This window comes from Varanus komodoensis, unplaced genomic scaffold (genome assembly GCF_004798865.1).
Source record: "Varanus komodoensis strain SLA01 unplaced genomic scaffold, ASM479886v1 scaffold53, whole genome shotgun sequence".
NCBI lineage: Eukaryota > Metazoa > Chordata > Lepidosauria > Squamata > Varanidae > Varanus > Varanus komodoensis.
The window spans coordinates 5,364,061-5,381,914 of NW_025336126.1; the positions used below are offsets into that span (position 1 = coordinate 5,364,061).

The 17,854-nt window shown below is 46.3% G+C and overlaps 1 protein-coding gene across 2 annotated transcripts; it reads right to left on the reverse strand.

Annotated features, from left to right (window-relative positions):
- Positions 1-1,423: 1,423 nt before the first annotated feature.
- Positions 1,424-15,656, reverse strand: CLN3 (CLN3 lysosomal/endosomal transmembrane protein, battenin). Of its 2 annotated transcripts, XM_044448023.1 has the most exons (16): positions 15,532-15,656; positions 15,315-15,387; positions 15,145-15,229; positions 14,051-14,153; positions 12,823-12,876; positions 12,651-12,730; positions 11,285-11,370; positions 9,717-9,789; positions 8,755-8,898; positions 7,295-7,425; positions 6,718-6,767; positions 5,417-5,485; positions 5,255-5,310; positions 5,068-5,161; positions 3,304-3,444; positions 1,424-2,100 (listed from the first exon to the last, which is right to left on the reverse strand). In XM_044448023.1, the coding sequence occupies exons 2-16, from the start codon at positions 15,361-15,363 to the stop codon at positions 1,981-1,983; spliced, it is 1,335 nt and encodes a 444-aa protein (XP_044303958.1). In that variant the 5' UTR covers positions 15,364-15,387; positions 15,532-15,656; the 3' UTR covers positions 1,424-1,980. The 2 variants fall into 2 exon arrangements, with proteins under 2 accessions (XP_044303958.1, XP_044303959.1); XM_044448024.1 differs by lacking the exons at positions 15,145-15,229; positions 15,315-15,387; positions 15,532-15,656 and adding an exon at positions 14,258-14,723.
- Positions 15,657-17,854: the final 2,198 nt, after the last annotated feature.

Consider the following 17,854-nt stretch of genomic DNA (forward strand, 5'->3'; position numbering starts at 1 on the left):
TCTAAAACGCGGATTTCCGTGGGCTTCGACATAGAGTTGCTAAAGGTTAGAGAGGCATCTACAAGGGAGGGTGTATTTCTTCACGGAATCTCGGATTGAGTGGCACTCTTCTTTTTTATATCTATGTTCCCAGGCAAAGTGACTTCTCGGCGCTGTTGTGAAGGAGGGGATGATGGGCGCTGTAGTGCAAAAGGTGCTGCAGAGTACTTTGAACAGCGCAGGCCCAGCGGCAGTGGCGGTTCATGATGCAACGAGTTGAAATACGTCCGACTGGTTTTCGTAAGGCTTTGCAACAGCGCCTTTGTACCGTATTACTCAGAGAATAACTCCCTTTGAATTCAAAAAATCTTTACCAGCTTTCTCCAAAGTAGTGCCTCGCAAATATTTGTGGCTATGATCTCCATCAGCCTAAGCCTCTGGGGCTAACTGGTCAGGGATAATGGGTGTTGTAATCCAAAACATCTGGAAGACACCCGATTGGGGTAAGCCTATCTCTGCCATCTTGTGACTGACACTTGCATCAGCAAAGTTGTGTTCTCTGTTACAGTCACTGTACCATCTCCTGACCCAAGCAAACATGTATTTCTTGGGTCGTTGAACTCCCAGCTCTCATCAGCACTCAATCACAAGCAGTGCTAATGGTTATTTATTTATTTACAAATCTGTAGGCCACTGAATAGCCCTCTATGGGCTCTTTAAGCTGCTAACATTAAAAAACAGGGCAACAGAACAGTTAAAAGTACAGGGGGGAGGTGGGATGAAACCTGTTAGAAGCAGAGTGAGTTGCTGCAGTCAGGTGTTAAAATCCAGTCTCAAAATACCTGCAAAAGAGGACAGTTTTTGCCTGGTGCTAAAATGAAAGCAGTGACAGGGCCAGGCGGACATCATTAGGAAGCCCATTACAAAGGTGGTGGTGGGCAGGGGGAGCCTAAACTCTTGAGTTTTGCAGCTGATCTGCAGGGCTTTCTCTGCAGTGGCACCTCAGCTTTGAAACATGGTCTCCAGAGAGGTGTGCCTTATGCCAACACTTTATTCATTTGGCGCCAGGCCAAAACCTTTTTATTTTCTCAGTATTTTAAGATCTGATGTTGCTTTAAAATGGGTTTTTGTATGTTACTGATGCTGTGCTTTGTTTGTGTATTACCATCCCGAGACCCAGGTGAAGGATGGGATAAGCAATGCCTTTAGCAAATAAATAAATCCATTCTCCATCACTACAGTTGTCTGAGCTCTAGGGGCAGGCAGGTGAATGAGGGCAAACAGGTCCAGGAAGCTCCTGCCGCTGGGCCCCCGCTGGGCTGCAGACCCCTGGCAGGTGTCCATCCAGAGCATTCCTTGGCAGCAACCCTGAAACAAACTCCCACACTCAAACTCATCATCCTGAACCACAGTTTTCTGACATAGGCCAATGATGACACCATCATCCTTTCAACGATTGGTTTATTGATTGTTTTGAAGCAGAAATTGATCACAGAACAAAATTACTGACCATCCCTCTTCCTGGGCCGCATGCCTATCTCATTCTAATAGCTCTCCTTCCTTCTATTCATAATCACCTAAGAACAGTACTCAGTATCTGCACACTCCGTTTTTTCACTATCATCTAGTGATGTGGAGGTGTCATACTAAATATTCCTCTGCTCCACCTTTCCAGTGGAAGGACATGTCCAGGTGCAATGTTAAAACATTTCCTCTTCTAGAACTGTGTTAACATGATCCAACTGTAGTTTTGGATGCTATGATCAAGCCCCTCAGTGTCTGTGCAATAGGCTCTGTTAAAATAAAGCATTTCCCCAAGTCAATGTAGGGAAATTAGTAGTAAAAGTTGAATTCCCAAAACTGGTCAGAAAAGGACAAATGCTAGAAGTCAAGATTCTTTTCGTCCTCAGTATCACTGTACTTTGACACAGGACAAAGCACCACTCAGGAGCAAAGATGTGGCATGTCAAAGTGTCTATTGGTCCCTCTGGAAAGTAGGCTTCAAGGAAGCTGGCAAAAATAGTTGTGGACAGAAATAGCAATTGCACCTGAAAGAGAGATGCCCAATGTGTCAGCGACACAAGCAACTCCCATAGCAAACTCCAGGTGCTCCGGCTTGCTCTGCATTTGAAGAGAAAAGAGAAAGTATTATACCAGGGATAGGTGACAGCTAAAACTGATATAGCCACCATCTCCAGTCAGAGCTAAGAGGTTATTTGAAAGCAGTTAACCCCTCCATACCACAGAAAAAATCTAGCTGTTGCAAAGTTTTTGATCTGTGCATTTGGCAGGCAGGCAGAAATGCTGAGGTGCATTTTTTGTAGGCAGGAGGCCAGCCTCCTTCTGAGTAAACATGCAGCGGCTAGCTCTTCTGAGTAAGTTTAAGAAGGAAATAACATTCAGTTCTTCCCGCTTTGCCTTTGATGCCACCCACACATGATATGTGGTCGTTAAGACTTCACATTTTTCAGTTTGGTCCTCAGGCTGAAAAAGTTTCCTCAGGCCTCTATGAAACAGTATGGATGTTGGCACTTGGCACCCCCTCAAAAATCGCAGGCAACTGCCACGTTCTGTGCACAGCACACGATTGGCATCTTCACACCAATAGACACATAAACCACAGCATTATATTTAAGTGAATGCAATCATTTCTAATATATCTTACGAGGCTCATAAGCAGAGCACAAGAGTGACACCCATTCAGTACCAAGCCCCCACTTCTGAACATGGAGCATCCATTTCTGATCAGCAAGAATACTGACCTTCCTAAACAATGTAAGGAGAGCCTGCTTCTTACTTTTGCTGCCCCCCCCCCCAAATTTCCATCAATATGCAAAAGGTGAGAAGAAAACCGTGATCCTGCCACTGTTGTTAGATTACAACTTCCATCAGCCCCACCAGTCTGGATGACAGGGATTGAAGTCCAACAACATTTGGAAAGCCAAAGGGTTCTCCAGCTGTTGGGAACAGGATGACCAGAGACTCCTACACCTTCAAAGGGTGTTGCCAAGAGGTAATTTCAGCAAGTTTGGCTCCAGGATAAGCTAAACCTTTGGAAATTAATCCCGCACCACTCTTTATTGGCCTTTGTTCACCCATAGGGTAGGGGAAAAATTGGTTTCATTTCTTCCCTCACTACTTAAAAAGGTCCCCTGATTTTCTTGCTAAGAAGCCCCCCAAATCATATTGTTGGCCCCTTCTCCTTTGAGTATCAAAGTGCCCTTTGCTACTTCACCCAGATGAAGTCTTGCCCCATCTCCTGGCTGTTACATTAATATATTCCCCACACTGTCCGTTTCCTGGGTTTTTTTCTCACAAGCTCACCTCTTCTCTGACACAATGGAAGGTGTTCACGTAGGCACCTCCTCCCAGCAAACCCTCGTAGAGTATCAGAACAAAAACTAGAAAGATGCTGGGTAAGAACAGGTAGGTCACATCAAAAGAAAAGAGCAGCATGTTCAGGCACTGGTGTGAGAAGGGAAGAAAGTTAGTGTGATGTAGCGAACGCACAGGAATTCAAATGTAGATAAAGTAGCTCTGGCACAACAAAGCAAAGGCGGTGGTACGGTGGAATAAATAACAACACGGTATAAAGATGTAAGACCTCGAAACTGATTTTTATATTATCCCTTGCTCTCATACCTTTAAAAACCCTGTGATTTACAGACCTTAGCAGGTGATGCTGCTTAACTCTCCTAACCCTCTGCCTTATAATGCATTAAATGTCCATTTATCACTCATGTCACACAAGGCCTACATAGACTTTCCTAGCAGTACCATTTATCATTTGTGTAGCATCCTATATAGAGCCAGAGGCGTAGCTCTGGGAGGAGCCCTAGTCCAGTGGCAGACGCTGCACCCAGAGGCAAGCAAATGCACGCACAAAACCAAAGGTTTTGCAAAGTAGGCAGTAGTTGCCAAAGTAGGCAGAACTGGAATTCAGGGGATTCCTCCTACTGTGGCAGGTGGGCGACAAAGTCATTTGCATGGCCCTGTCTATAAAACTAATTGGAGGCGTGACCCCAGTTCTATACCTCCCCCATCCAGACAGAAGAAGAAGAAAGAAGAGTCTTTCTGGATCAGATGAAGGGTCCCTGGCTGCCACTGACACCCTATTCTCTTGTGAATGCGTCCAACCACCTTTCAGTGTTGGGGGCCATCAAGTGAATTCCATATTTTAACTGTGTGCTGTTTAAAGAAATCCTTCCTTTTCTCTGATTGACTCCTTCCAACTTCATGGGTGACCTGAACCTCTGGCATTATAACAGTGGGAGAAAGAAGTCTCCTTATCCACTTATTCCACATCCTGCATCATTTTGTACAATTATCCTATCTTCTCTTGCTTCTCTATATGACAAAGGCATGCCTGAATAAAATCTGCCCATGAAAGGACAACAGGGAAATGGTGATCCTAGCTTTCCTTGGCAGGGATTTCCAGGGATTGGGAGCCACCACCAAGAAGGCCCTCTCTTGCAGACAGCGGTCTGACTCCATGTTAGACAGTTTCGTGCATTCATGGACAAGGGCTGAATGAAGTCGGGAAGATCATAAGCTTCTGTGTAACCTGAAGTGCCTGATCCTGCCAAATCTTGGAAGCTCAGCAGAGTTGGGCCGGATTGAAATCTGGATGTGTGACTTAAAAGCCATTAAGTATCCAGAGAGCGACTATGGGTGGTATAGAAATTAATATTATAATAATGATGACGACGACAACAACACTGGAGAGCTGTTGAGATGTACCAAACCGACTCCTTTTATCATGCCAGAGGGTCTGTGCAACACAGCCCTATCCCCTGGCAGTGCATGTGTCATATATGATACATATGTCCATAGAGGGAAGGCCAACATGCACAGAACTGTAAGAACACCATGAGGGGGGTGCATCGCACATGCACCTCCAGGAGGCAGAGCAAGGCAGCCTGGCTTCAGGGGTGCTCCGGGACTCACATGATAATGGAAGTGGGTTTGGCAAACCCAAATGGCATTTTGGACGATAGCCTAATGGGGATGGAAGGAAGGCATATGCTGCAGGTGGACAGAAAGGTAACATTTACTGGAGGGAGTGTATGTGTGGGGGAGGGATTCTACCTGTAACACAGCAAGGATCCATATGCGCCGAATCCTTATGCAGCTGGCAGAGGAACGAGAAACAAAGACCCCAAACTGGTAGAGCATCTGGTACCTGCAGAAGAGAGAGAAACCCAGGAGCCCTTCAGCTCTCGGTTCATTTATCAAGTTTGGGAATCCTTTTATCAGCTCCCCACCCAACACTCACCAGCGATACTGTTCAGGGTGGGTAAAAAGTGCTTTCGGGAAGTACATCAGCTCAAACTGGGGAAGGAGAGCACAGAGAGAAAGAAGGGGTTAACAGGGGTGCCGCATCAGTGATGCTCATTCTGCCTCCTGATAAGAAGGCCTCCACATCCTTCGCACTCACCAGCCCCTGGTTGATGAAGTACTCTGCAAAATACACTATAGCCAAAGGAACGAGGTACTTCAGGAGACCCTGGAGGAGAGAAGGTGCAGTTAGAGAGACTGACGACCTTGAGGTCTATGCTCACCTTAAGCAGGCAATGCTCTTGACACCTGTTCACCTGGTTTTGACCCTTAAAGCTTCCACTTGGCTCAGGGGTTGATTATTTCCAGGAAGACACTCTTTCTATGACCCAAACCCTTCTCCTAGGTGGCCGGTTGCACCTTTCACCATTGGATAGGAAGGGAAATTTCCGCAGCTGTAACAACCTATACTTGCTGAAATTCTCTCCTTGACCCAACCGTTAAAGGATCAGAAACCTTGTCTTCTTCTGCATCTGCCACCCCATCTGTCCCAGAATTTAAGAGTGCAATTCTGGCCATGCTAAGGCAGAAAAGAGCACTGTTGGCTGGGGAAGGCTGGGCAGCACAGGGCTTTTCTCTGCCTAACATGCGTAGGATTGTGCTCCAAGGTTGGCTAAGGGGGCTGTACTCCTGGGTATCCCTTGGGGTCTTCTCAGTTGTGGCACACCACAGGTTCACTTATGGTCTTCCAGAATGGCATCTTTCAGAGGCATGCAAGAATGTTCTTAGTTCCCCAAAGCTCATCAAAATAAACTAAAAGTCTATTCTTCTGACTACAGGTTGCTCTGAATTTGTTTTAAACCATTAGTTATATTTTCAGTTGCTTTCACACTGCAGTGCTATGCATGTGTAATGAGAAGTCTTGGTGTTCAGTGGAAGTTGCTTCCAATACATTTGCACAGAATTACAGCATAGGGAAATTATCCTGTGTCCCCAGAATGTTACTGGATGGGGCACAGAATCCTTCCTCGAAGGTTGGAGACACCACCCTGATATTTGGAAGGAGGAGGCAGAGATTTGGACCTGACTTTTCTGCACAGAAAGAACAGGACTGGCTGCCCTCTGAAGTCATGAAAAAAAATGCAAGGGTGAATGTTTGGGTGGAGAGGAGTGGAGGAAGACCAGAGAGACCAGGGCATGAGGACTGCTGGAGTAAAAAGCCCATTTACTCAGATATGCAGGTCAAGTGGGTGAGGCGGCAAAGATTGCCTTCGCTGCTCGCTCAACCTGCAGTGGATGATTGGAGCCCTCCCCTGCATCCCTGGAATTAACCCTCAGATCTTCCGCTCTCACTTATCTTCACACTATGCAATATGGACACTGTAAAATCATACACCCAAAGATATCCTTCATGCAGCCTTCCATGCACATACCTTTCATGTATTTGGCCCTGTTTCTTACCTTGACCACCTCCCACTTTTCCCGCAAGCTGAGCTTAGGGCTTGATGTGTCTAGAAGTAGAAGACAGTGATTAACAAGTAAGAATTGGCAAGTATTTTGCATCCTGGGAAGTGATAAAGAAGCTACATAAAAATGACAATATTTATATGTAACCCTCTGCAGTGCTTGGCATTAACAGAGCTCATCATGGATAAAGAAGCAGTGACTGGGTCCAGACAACACAGTAACTGACACTCAAAGGTTGTCTGAACTCAGCCAGGATAACAAACCATGGTGAAAAACTCAGTTCCCCAGCCAGCAACAATCCATGATTTTTCTTCATGGGTTGTTCATGGCTAACCAGACCTGGCTTGTTAACCTAGCAGGACTTGGACAAGCCACATTCAGCAACAACCCACACTCAGCCCTTGCGTGCGGGTCATTGTGTTGTCTGAACCCGGTCACTGATCATATTTCTTCTCAGAGAAAGAAATCTTAAGGTAAACAAGCTACATAACAGCTAAGTGCTTGCTTTTTTCCCTTTGATTCAACTGGCTCGCTCTGGAAAAATTATCCCATCTGCCTAAGGGTCACTTACTGCTTTGCAGTGTAGCTTTATCCTCTAGGAGCGGCTGCCGTGTCACAGAAGGGGCACGCAGAGATGCCTGTAGAGGAGACCCCCAGCCACAGCGGGGGGCCTGAGGGGGTGGAGCCAAGAGGAAGCTATAGCTGTAGAGAAGGGTGAAAGAAGACGGTCAAGGGCCCCGGGTGCAATGTGGGATAACAGACACCTTCACTAATGCATGCACATATCTAATATTAGAATTTCTATCACCCAAGTGAGAGATGGTGTCTGCTTATCAAGGACAGAATACTTTGGTTTACTTTGTATTTTAACCCTTTCTTGAAGTTCTATTGCTTATATTTAAATGATCTGTATGTAAATATTTTGGAAATGTAAATACAGGTTTTAAAACCTTTTGTAAACCACCCAAACAGCTTTGGGTATTTGGCAATATAGAAAAATAAAATAGCAATATCAGAAGTGTCACATGAGATGAGCACTTTAGAGAATTATAGAAGTTCTTGTTTGACGATCAGCCATCTAAGTACAAAAAGAAAAGGTGTTCAAAGGATGGAAAGGGATATAAGGAAATTCAGAAGGAAAATATATAACTTATAAAGAAGAGCGTGCTCACAAAAGTGAATAATCATTACTTCAAAATGGGTTAAGTTCCCTTTTAAAGATCCACTTTAAGCACACAAGCCAGGGAAGTAAGAGGATGGAAATCTTTCCAGCTTTTCATTCTTTCGGCAAATTAAAGATTTGTCCTATACCATTTGCCACAGCTGCTTCTGTACTCACAGTTTATTTCATGAATGATACTGCACAACTTTGAATGCCTACTCAGACCTGCTCCGAATTCAACTGGACTAATTCCCAGGTAAGTGTGTATGATTAGTCCCAGGTATATAATTGTAGCAATACTGCAACTCTTGCCCTACTTCCCCGGGAAGAAGCCTGATGGGATTCAGTGCAGCTCTGCATCTCAGTAGTTATGTGCTGAGCCCCTGTCAGCTTCCTTCTCTTCTCCTCTGGAGCACCCTCACTAGCTGGGCAAAAAATCTTGTCCAGCAAAGTATGCAAAGCAGGAGGAGGAGGAGGAGGCGGCGGCGGTGGCAAAGATCACCTCGGCTGCTCCTCCTGCCCCATATGGGAAGATCAGACACCAAGTTTGGGGCTTTCCGATCACCAAAAGCACCAACACTGACTGAACTGGGATTTTTTTCCCCCCAGAATGTCATTTTACTTGAACTAATCCATATGATCGCATTAGTTGATGGGCACAGGTGCACATTCCAGCTCCCATCTGTCTGCAAGTCCGCAGATTCCACGGGACTGGGAAAAAGCCATTTTTTGGCAGATAGCGTCATAGAAATCCCAGCTCAGTTGAATCTGTTGCAGATTTCTCCAACATCTCTGAGAGCAAGCCCTCTCCCAGGCAACCGTCCTCCTACCGCCGGGACCCTCACACAGGTGTTGCTTTCAGGCCTCACCTGACCTGCATGACGACAGGAACAACAGTCATGATGAGGAGGGTGTGCTGAGGGCTCAAGCCAGCCTGCGTCAGCCACAGGTAGGAAAGTGCCCCTATCAAGCCGGCTGCGCCCGTGCCCGAGGACCAGGCTGAAACCACGGCACTGGCAGAGACAGGGAAAAGGGAACGGGTTATTTCTTACTCTTGGTGGCGGGTCCCATGCAAGCAGGCACCCATCCCCTTTCCACCACCCTCCAGGTACCGCTTGTTTCAACTCTATAGCGCAGATCTGCACGACAAACAAGTCGAATATTGGCCAGCCGTATTATTTCTCCCTGCATACATTACTGTAGGCCAACTGCTTGCAACTGTTATTGTGTGATGCATGTATGTTTGTTCATGCATCGATCCTTTGTTTTGCCATTTTTGTTAAAGTCGCACAACATCTCTGCAGATGGCAGATGGTGCATATCGGTGACAACAGAGCTGCTAGCTAACAGGCCCTTCCTACAACTAGCTTTTCTGTGTCAGAACTGTTGAAGCTGTAATATGCAGAATCTCTTTTTGACAGTGAAAAATAACAGAGTGAGGCTGCTTCCAAATCAGAGCCAAGCACTCTGTCCTTAAAAGCCTTTTCTCAAACTGCTGAGTGAACTAAAAGGGATCTTTGTCTCCCACTAGTACGCAGAAGGATAAAGCAATAGTCCCTAAAGTAATTGGTGCATGACATTTTTATTCCTGAGTGTTGGATGGAGGGCCAGGGGCTGCGCATGTGTAGCTTTCTCAGACCCATACATTTCCTCTCCCTTTCCTCCCATGCATCCTCCCCCTGCCTGCTGGGACCTCCACAAACCACACTATGAGCGCTTTACGGTTTTGCAGGGCCCGTGGAGTAAAGCATCAGACTTCACCCATTTATCAAATGGCCAACACCACCAATCTTGATACCCAGCCCTGAAACTGCTCTTCCCTTTCCATTACCTGTTGAAGAAAGAGGTGAGTGCCAAGAACGTTATTTCACCCAAGCCAGATGAAATACTGGCCAGCACAACACCTACAGCAGCAAAAAAAGAAAAAGCCTCCATCATATGAGTGCAAATTTGTGCTCCAGTCCCCCAGCTTCACCTGAGCCAGAAATGCCGCCCTTTACGAATTGTGTACAGGGGAGAACTTTGGCGAGTACAGTTTCTCTCACCATAAATACATCAGGGGGAGAAGAAAGCTGCATGTACTACAATTATCCATACCTGGGCATGAACTAAAGCTATTCGTCTAAGTAACCTCTAAACTGTGCCTCCAACAAAACGTTGCAGATATCCGGACTTTTTAGTGAAAGCAGGCCTGGTCAGGGTGCCCTCTGCCAGGAAACTCTTTTCCGCCCCACTCCTGCCTTTTTCCTTTTGCAGCTGACACGTGACATTCTGCTGCTGTTAAGCATGCTCTGGCTGGGTCTATTTACCACATTAGATTCCAAAAATCCAATGCCTACAGAAAGCTGCCTAATGAGATATTAAATAGGTTTGATAACTTTTTAATGACACACTACTATGTTTGTGTTTCCAGTAATTTCAGGATTTCTCCAAACATGGAATAGTTTCCCTCTTTTTCCTCAGTGGCCTCAGCTTCTGCCAGCACTTGTCTCCCGATTACTACTATTACTCCTACTGCATTTACATCCACCTTTCTTCCTCTTGCAAGGAATCAAAGGCCGCTTACAAGGTTCTCCTCTTCCCTGGGTTATCCTCAAACCAGCCCTGTGAGGTAGGTTAGGCTGAGAGGCAGTGGCTGGCCAAAGTCACCCGGTGAACATCGTGGCTAAGTGGGGACTCCAGCCCAGATCTCCCGAGGTCCAGTCCGGCACCCTACCCACAGTGCTATCCTGACTTTCGTTTACTATTAGAGGGATTAAGTGGTTATGGGGTTGGATCTAGAATAAGTTCGTTTCACTTGCTTCCCACTGCAATCTTGGCTAAGTTCAACAACTTGGCTAAGTTCAAGACTCAAGTGCAACGAACTTCATATGCTTCCAGTCCTGTGTAGGTTCAGATCATCAGGGAGAAGATGTCTAGCAGAGGAGGGAAACCAATTTCACCCCGAGGGCTGGATTCTATTTCAGAGAAGCTCTCAAGGGGAAGATTTCCATCATGTGCGGGACTGAAGGCCAAAGGGGCACTGCTTATTTTAATTATGGTTCTTATTGCCAGTAATGAAGGCTGAGGAGAGCCATTGCAGCCTTTTGGAATGAGCAGGAACCATGCAAAGCCAGGAAACGGTCCAACAGCTGGTGGTCAGGAAAAGGAGGTAGAGCTTTGCAAAGGGATGTGGCCATCAAGAGAACCCCAGAGGACAGACTGGGATCTCTTCGGCATAAGGTTCCCCAACTCTTGTGTCCAGGACCTTTAATGAAGCGCAGATGTGTTGCTCCAAACATTTTCTAAGTAGCTAAATGGGGTGCCACTAAAGGTAAAGAGGCTAGATCCCCTGTGCTCCACACCTGTAGTATAAACAGAAGCCTGTCTCTTCCCCCATAACTTTCTAAGAAGTATTACCTGCTAAACTTTGAGTTATGCTGGCTGAGAAAGCCACCAGCAAGAAACTGCCCCAGGCCGTGATGACACAGATAGCAACTCGCAGGCTGGGAATTGGAAGGGAAAGAAAAAAGACAAGATAGTCAACCCCACGGAGTTGGAACCAGCCATCTCTCGCCCACCCAGGCCACAGACAAAGACAGCTTTGGTGACAAAGTTCTCCCTACATCCTCACAGCAGCTACCTGCCTACTAGGGCCTCCCGGCACGAGGAATTAGTCCATGCTCATGGTTCTTTACTTGTGGTAGTCTGTAGTGGCCTTCTGTGATTTCATCCCCCTCCAGGGCCTCTCCTGGATTTACAGCCATCTTTGTGTTGGGTTTTAGACTGAGGATAGTCTAAAACCCAACAGGCTTTTTTTTAAAGCCTGCATAATTCTGGAATTGCACTATACCCCTTTGGCACTTTGTGCGTATGTAAAAAAATAATCAGAAAGGCAGAGAAAGAAAAACCACAGGGGAAAAACCCTGCATGCAAATGATGCTGCCTTTCTCTTGGAAAGAAATGGAAGAAGCAGCCTTGGAGAAAAGCTGGGTTAAAGGCCTCACACAGAAAAGCCCTGAATAACCAGTTCCCCTAGTTAGAGAGATAAGGAAAAAATGGAACAAGTCAAGTGCAGAGATATGGAACTACATTCCTTTGGAAACTCCTTTCCCCTGTGAGGGGTGGAAGGGATGGCTGCCAATGTTAAACGAAATGGAAATTTAGACTCTTAGCAGTGTTGTGACTGAACAACTGCATGTCCATCCAGGAAAAACAGTCATGGCAAAGCAAAGAATCTGTGATTCTTTGAAGCCAGGTCTGATTTTCTCTGTGAGATGTGCTTTAAAGGCAAAAAAAAGTTCTCAAAATGAAAACATGAAAATAAACTATGTTTTCATGTTCAGGATCAGAGGATGACAGTGATGGACACTAGGATCTACACTGGACGCCTTCTGCTGGGTGTTGCCTCCAAGGAAAGCTCAGAAGGTGGCAACAGGGAAAGAGCCTTCTTAGTGGTGGCCCCACTGATGCCAACTATTGGGCGTTAGAGAAATGAAACAATAATAACAAGAGTAACACTCTTTAATTCATTGTTCATAAATATACTTATAAATATATATAAATAAACAATTGGGTGAGAAATTTTTAGTATAGGTGAACAGAAAGGTTGCTGGTTCATACAGTAGCTGAACTTTCTCTATGGCCGATGTTTTTATTCGTTTCTTTTCTTTGCCAAGTCACAAATCCACTACATATTTAAATGAAAGATTGTGCTTCTTTCTTACAATGAAAGGGCATTTGTCTTCTACCCTCGAAATGGTTCTGATGAACCAGGTCAACTCACCCATATGGGAACCAGTGGATGCAAAAAGGAGCACTGAGTTTGATGATCAGTGTGGGCAGAATATCGGCCAGCAGCACAGCCTGAAAAGGGCACCAGAGAGACAGGCGTGAGCAGCGGCTGGTGCCGGAAGCGCAAACCTCCCCAGGAACCATCTTCTCTCAAGCACACTTACCCCCGTTGAGATGGGGTTGCAATCATAGCGAGAAGCATTTGTATGCGGGGGAATCTGTGGGCACAAGAAGCAAAAGGTTAGGGGCAAGAGCTAAGAATGCCCTTTCTGGTATCGCTTTATGCCCTCCTTGTTCCAGAGTCTTGTGTGAAACACCACTGCTACTGCACATTGTGGAGGATTTGGAGTCAACTAGATGGGAAGTTTACTTTTCAATGCCTTGCTTTGCCCCAGCCGTGTAGCTCCCCTTATATAGCATGCATGGGGAAGGGGGGTCCCAATCCAAACTGGGACTGCCATGCATGGGAGGTGGCTTTAACCCTTCCTTCTCCTCACTCTGGTCCCTTTTTCCTTTTTTAACAATCCAGGAAAATATCAGAGTTGCAGAGCTGGTGAGCAGAGGATCTTCTGAGTAAAAACAGTGCAAAGAAAAGGATTTAAGCTAAGGGAGGGCAACTTGTGGCCCTTCCGGAAGTTTTGGCCTACAATTCCCAGCAGCCCTAGTAGTCAGCAAAGGCACAGCTCCCTCTAGTGACCAGGATAAGGCCAACAGGAACTTGCAGAGTTGGCGCCTGTGTGATAAAGTAGCACAGCAGGGAAGGCTCTAGGAAAGGCTGCCTTGTATTGCTCAGGTTCGTCTCAACAATACAAATATGGGTGTTTGTATTGTGTTGCCGATCCGTCTTTGTCTTGCCCTGCCCTTGACTGCATGTTGACTCCCCATACTCTTGATTCGGACCTTGCCTTTGTTCTGCCCCCACCAGAGCCTTGTCCTCACCGTGGCCTCTGACCTTGCCTCACCTTGCTGGTATGCAACCTCAGCTTGCATCTGGACTTGCCTTTGACTCTGGCTCTCCTGAACTCTGCTAAGGGCTCCATTCCTCTCCAGCACCACTGATCCTGGTGTCCTAGCTGTTGATGCCTGTTGCATCCAGCCAGCAGCATGTCCCAGCACAACCGGAAGGTCCCAGCTAGGGCCAGGCTGCTATAACAAGGTGAGCTCACTGGACTTGTTAAATCTCCACTGGCCACAGGTAATACAAATCTGTAGCCCATGCATTCCCTTCCTTACTTCTGAGATCATACAGAGAGAGATCTTGTTATTTTCCACACACCTCTTTCTTGCAGGATTAGGCACTTCCTCCTGAGCCCAGCTCTCTCTCTCTCTCTCTCTCTCTCTCTCTCTCTCTCTCTCTCTCTCTCTCTCTCTCTCTTCCATTTGCACACTTACCGGTTCAGTCCCATTGCCTGGTGGCACCTTTTGATGGTTGAGAATGTCATGGGCAGCACTCAGCATGACCACATAAGCAAAGTTGTTGCAGAGTCCCAGTAGCCTGTGGGGTGGAATCCTGCTAGTTAGTGGGGTGAGGGAACGGGGCATCTCAGGCTCACAAGCTACAGAGTACAGGGTTACCATCATTTCACTTTTTACACTTACATCTATTCTTTCCTCCATGATGGAGTTTGAGGGAGCGCGCACAAGCTTCCCTTCTCCCAGGCACTGGCCAGACCAGACCTTCTTAGCTTCAGCAAGGTTCTTGTCTCGTGTACCTTTAGACTGCAGCCTCACCACTGTGTCTTCAGTGCCATTTCCCCAGCCCAAGATCCCCAGCACCCAGGCAAAGTGCATGTAAGAGGCTGTGCAAGACAAGCTACAGGTGAGCAGCGCTGGAGAGATCCAGGATGTAAAGAAAATAAATACTAATGTGTGCATTGCAAGCAGAGAGAAGCCCAGAAATGAATTAGAACGGCTGCAGGAAGTAGAAAGCGAAACATGCAGAAGCTGATGGGCTGAGGATGCTTCCAGAGGGCATTTTTATCGTGTCATAGCCATGTCTTGGAAACCCATGCCTCATTCATGGAAAGGTAGAGGTGGCTGAGACCCAGGGTGGACAGAAGCTCAGTCTCCAGATGCTTTAACCTTCTACAGCCAGAAGCCACTGCCAGTATGGCCAATGGTCAAGAAGGCTGGAAACTGAATCCTAAAGCATCTGGCAATCTGCTTTCTGCACAACTCTTGTCTAATTCTCATTGTCTTCAGTTCATAACCCTCCTGTGTTTTCCCACCACTTCTCCCTCTTTTCTACACACAATCTGTTAAGACAGCAAAGATGGAAGAGCTGCACCATGTCGTCTGACTGCCAGGGCACAGAGTCCTCCTTCCAGAAACACCCCCAAAGCAAACAAAACAGGAAAGCAAGAGCAGAACTGAGCTGTCACTGTGGAGGCAGAAAGAACACACAATAACAAATCGCTGAAAGATCTGCTTTTGCATGCACAACAGGGCCTTGAACAAAAATGGAGATAAACCCAGTGAGACCTCACCAGAAGCCCAGATTGTTCCTCCTCCGACTGCAGTTATCCTGGGTAGTCTCGGGCTCCACAGGAGGTGGGAAGTCCTCATCTTCCCCTGTTTTTTGGAGGAAAGCGAAAGCTAGTATCGGCAAAGAGAAGGGGTGTAGGGGAAAGAACTAGAGAGGAACACCAAGACTCACCTTCGGAATCAGCTGGGATATTTCGCCATCCACCCCTGCTTGGCCCCATGACAGATGGGAGAAGATGAACTACCTAAACAAGAAAAATGGGGGACGGGAGGGTTGAAATAATCGATCCCAGACGCTTCATAACTACACTAAGATGATTGCCTCTCCCTCTCTTCTTCCCTTCATTCATGCACAATTCCCTCCTATTCCCAAAGCGCGTGCCCTGTACCTTTAAGGAATCGCTTAGCCCATCAACGCTCGTTGCTGCATATCTAGGGGCTGCCCAGGCAAGAGGCTTTCTCCCGAAACGGGAACCTCTGGAGGTGTTGAATCCGGTCTGAAGCCATTTCCTGTTTCCAGTGCCCTTGCTTGTGCACCGCTTTAATCAATCCCCCGCTCCAGCAACAACTGGACACACAATCCTAGGCCGAGTTAGACAGGAAAAAAAAAAGTCCTACAACTCCCAGGATTCTTTTACCAGACGTACTAGCTGAGAAATGCTAGGAGTTGTAGGTTTTTTCCGCCTGAAGATGCATAGTCTTGTGACCTGAAAAAGAAAGCAAAAAGGAAAGGAGAAAAATCTATTAGCTAGTCGTTTCAATTGAGTTCGAGGAAATTTTATTTCGTTTCATATGAGAGTATAGCTTAAAAAGATAATTAAGAGAAGCAAAGTGACAACATTCAACTTAAATCACAATCTATTTATTTAAAGTGGTTGTAGAGAACAGATTTGGAACTCAACTCACCATCAGCTAGAAAAACTGTGGACTGAAGCCAGGGAAGAATACCAAAATTCCTTCCTGCAGTAAAGTGAAAGAAAAAAACCTCGATGAATGACAGAAGAAATACAGTTGCTGTGGATAGACAAGACGCAAAAGCAAAAGAAGGAAAGAAGAAAGCAATGGGGTAAGACTGCTGAATACAACTTTTCAGCCAAGGCATATGTGGAGCCAAAATGGACCATTACAATGACCAGTGCAAAGAAAAGGAGAACAGCAAAAGAAGAAAAACAAGAGACCTCTTCTAGTAGATCCAAGAGATCCAGTTCTGGGCACCATAGTTTTCAAAAGATGGAAAGGGTTTAGAGGAGAGCAACAAGGATGATCCAGAAACTGGAAACAAAACCCTCTGAGGAGAGATTGAAAGAACTGTGCATGTTTTGCTTCGAGAAAAGAAGACTGAGGAGAGATAGGATAGCATGCTACGAGTACTGAAAAGGCTATCACAAAGGAGGGCCAAGATCTCTTCTCAGTCTTCCCAGAATGCAGGAATAATGGGCTCCCATTGCAAGAAGCCAGATACCAGGAAAAATTTCCTGAGCAGTCTGACAGTGGAATCAATTACTTTAGGAAGTCGTGGGCTGTTCCACACTAGAGCATTCAAGGTGCAGCTGAGGGGGATGATTTAACTTGGACTCCTGCACTGAGCGAGGGTGGGGGTGGACACCATGGCCGTCTGGCCCCTTCCAACTCTTCTATTCTATGGACATCCAATGTAGATGACGAAAGAGTTTTTAAATGCATATAAAAATAACCGATCCAATAAAAATAATCATAACAGACTCTAAGAGCAGCAGAGAAAAACTGTAAGGCAAACCAACAGGAACATAACCTCAGATTAGTTTCCAAGGTCCTTGGAGAGCAGAAACATTTTCAAAGCATGGGCAAAAAACTAGGAAGGTGGCAGCAAAGTGAATGTGCAAGAAGAAAGAGACTTCTCAGTGCTACTGACATAGATCGACTTGAAACTTAATCAGACTGCAGTCAGGAACAGGAATCAGGACCATAAAAGGAGGATATAACTCACTTTATTAAACAAGAAATCGACCACTGATTCTAACAACAACAGGGCATCCTTACCAGACCTGGTCACTGAGACATCGTCAAAGAAGGAGCTCAGGTTGGCATTACATTGACATATGCTAATTTGGATGCCAGTTTGGAACTAATTATTCAAAATGGAAATATATCTCACTGCAGGGGGGAAGACTGACCAGCGGGCCCAAATGCTTGCGCCATCTGCCCCCCCAGCACCACCTGGCCAGCAATGCCAAGCCCCCTCTTTCTCCTTTCTTTAAACTGGACAGCCCTTTAAATACAGGACTATCAGAGGCTGTCCTCTATAAAGAAGGACGTGTGGCCACTCTATAGGTGCCTGTGAGTACAATTCACACCTTCAGTAAGGAGACTGCTCAGACCCTCTAGTGGTCAGGTGGGAGACCTTCAGCTTTCCCAGGTAGTCCAGGGTAGGCTCTGCTAATAGAACAGGTTGGTGGGCCATCCTGGAATTGACTGCCCAGGCAGTCTTGACTGAGTGCCTACGAGCTGCATCGGCTTCCCTGACACAACTGGAGCTATTGGTGCTAGGCTGTTCGCAGTCTGAGGTGTCCCTGTGCCATTCATCTAATACTTTTTTCAGCAGTGCCAGGATACAGAAGTGAAATCCATGCCTGATGCAACTCTAGAATATCAAGGTCAGCAAACATGCCAGCAAGTTAACCCAGAAATGTCAGCAAAGGAATATAATAAAGTTTAGCAGAGCAGCCTAATCAA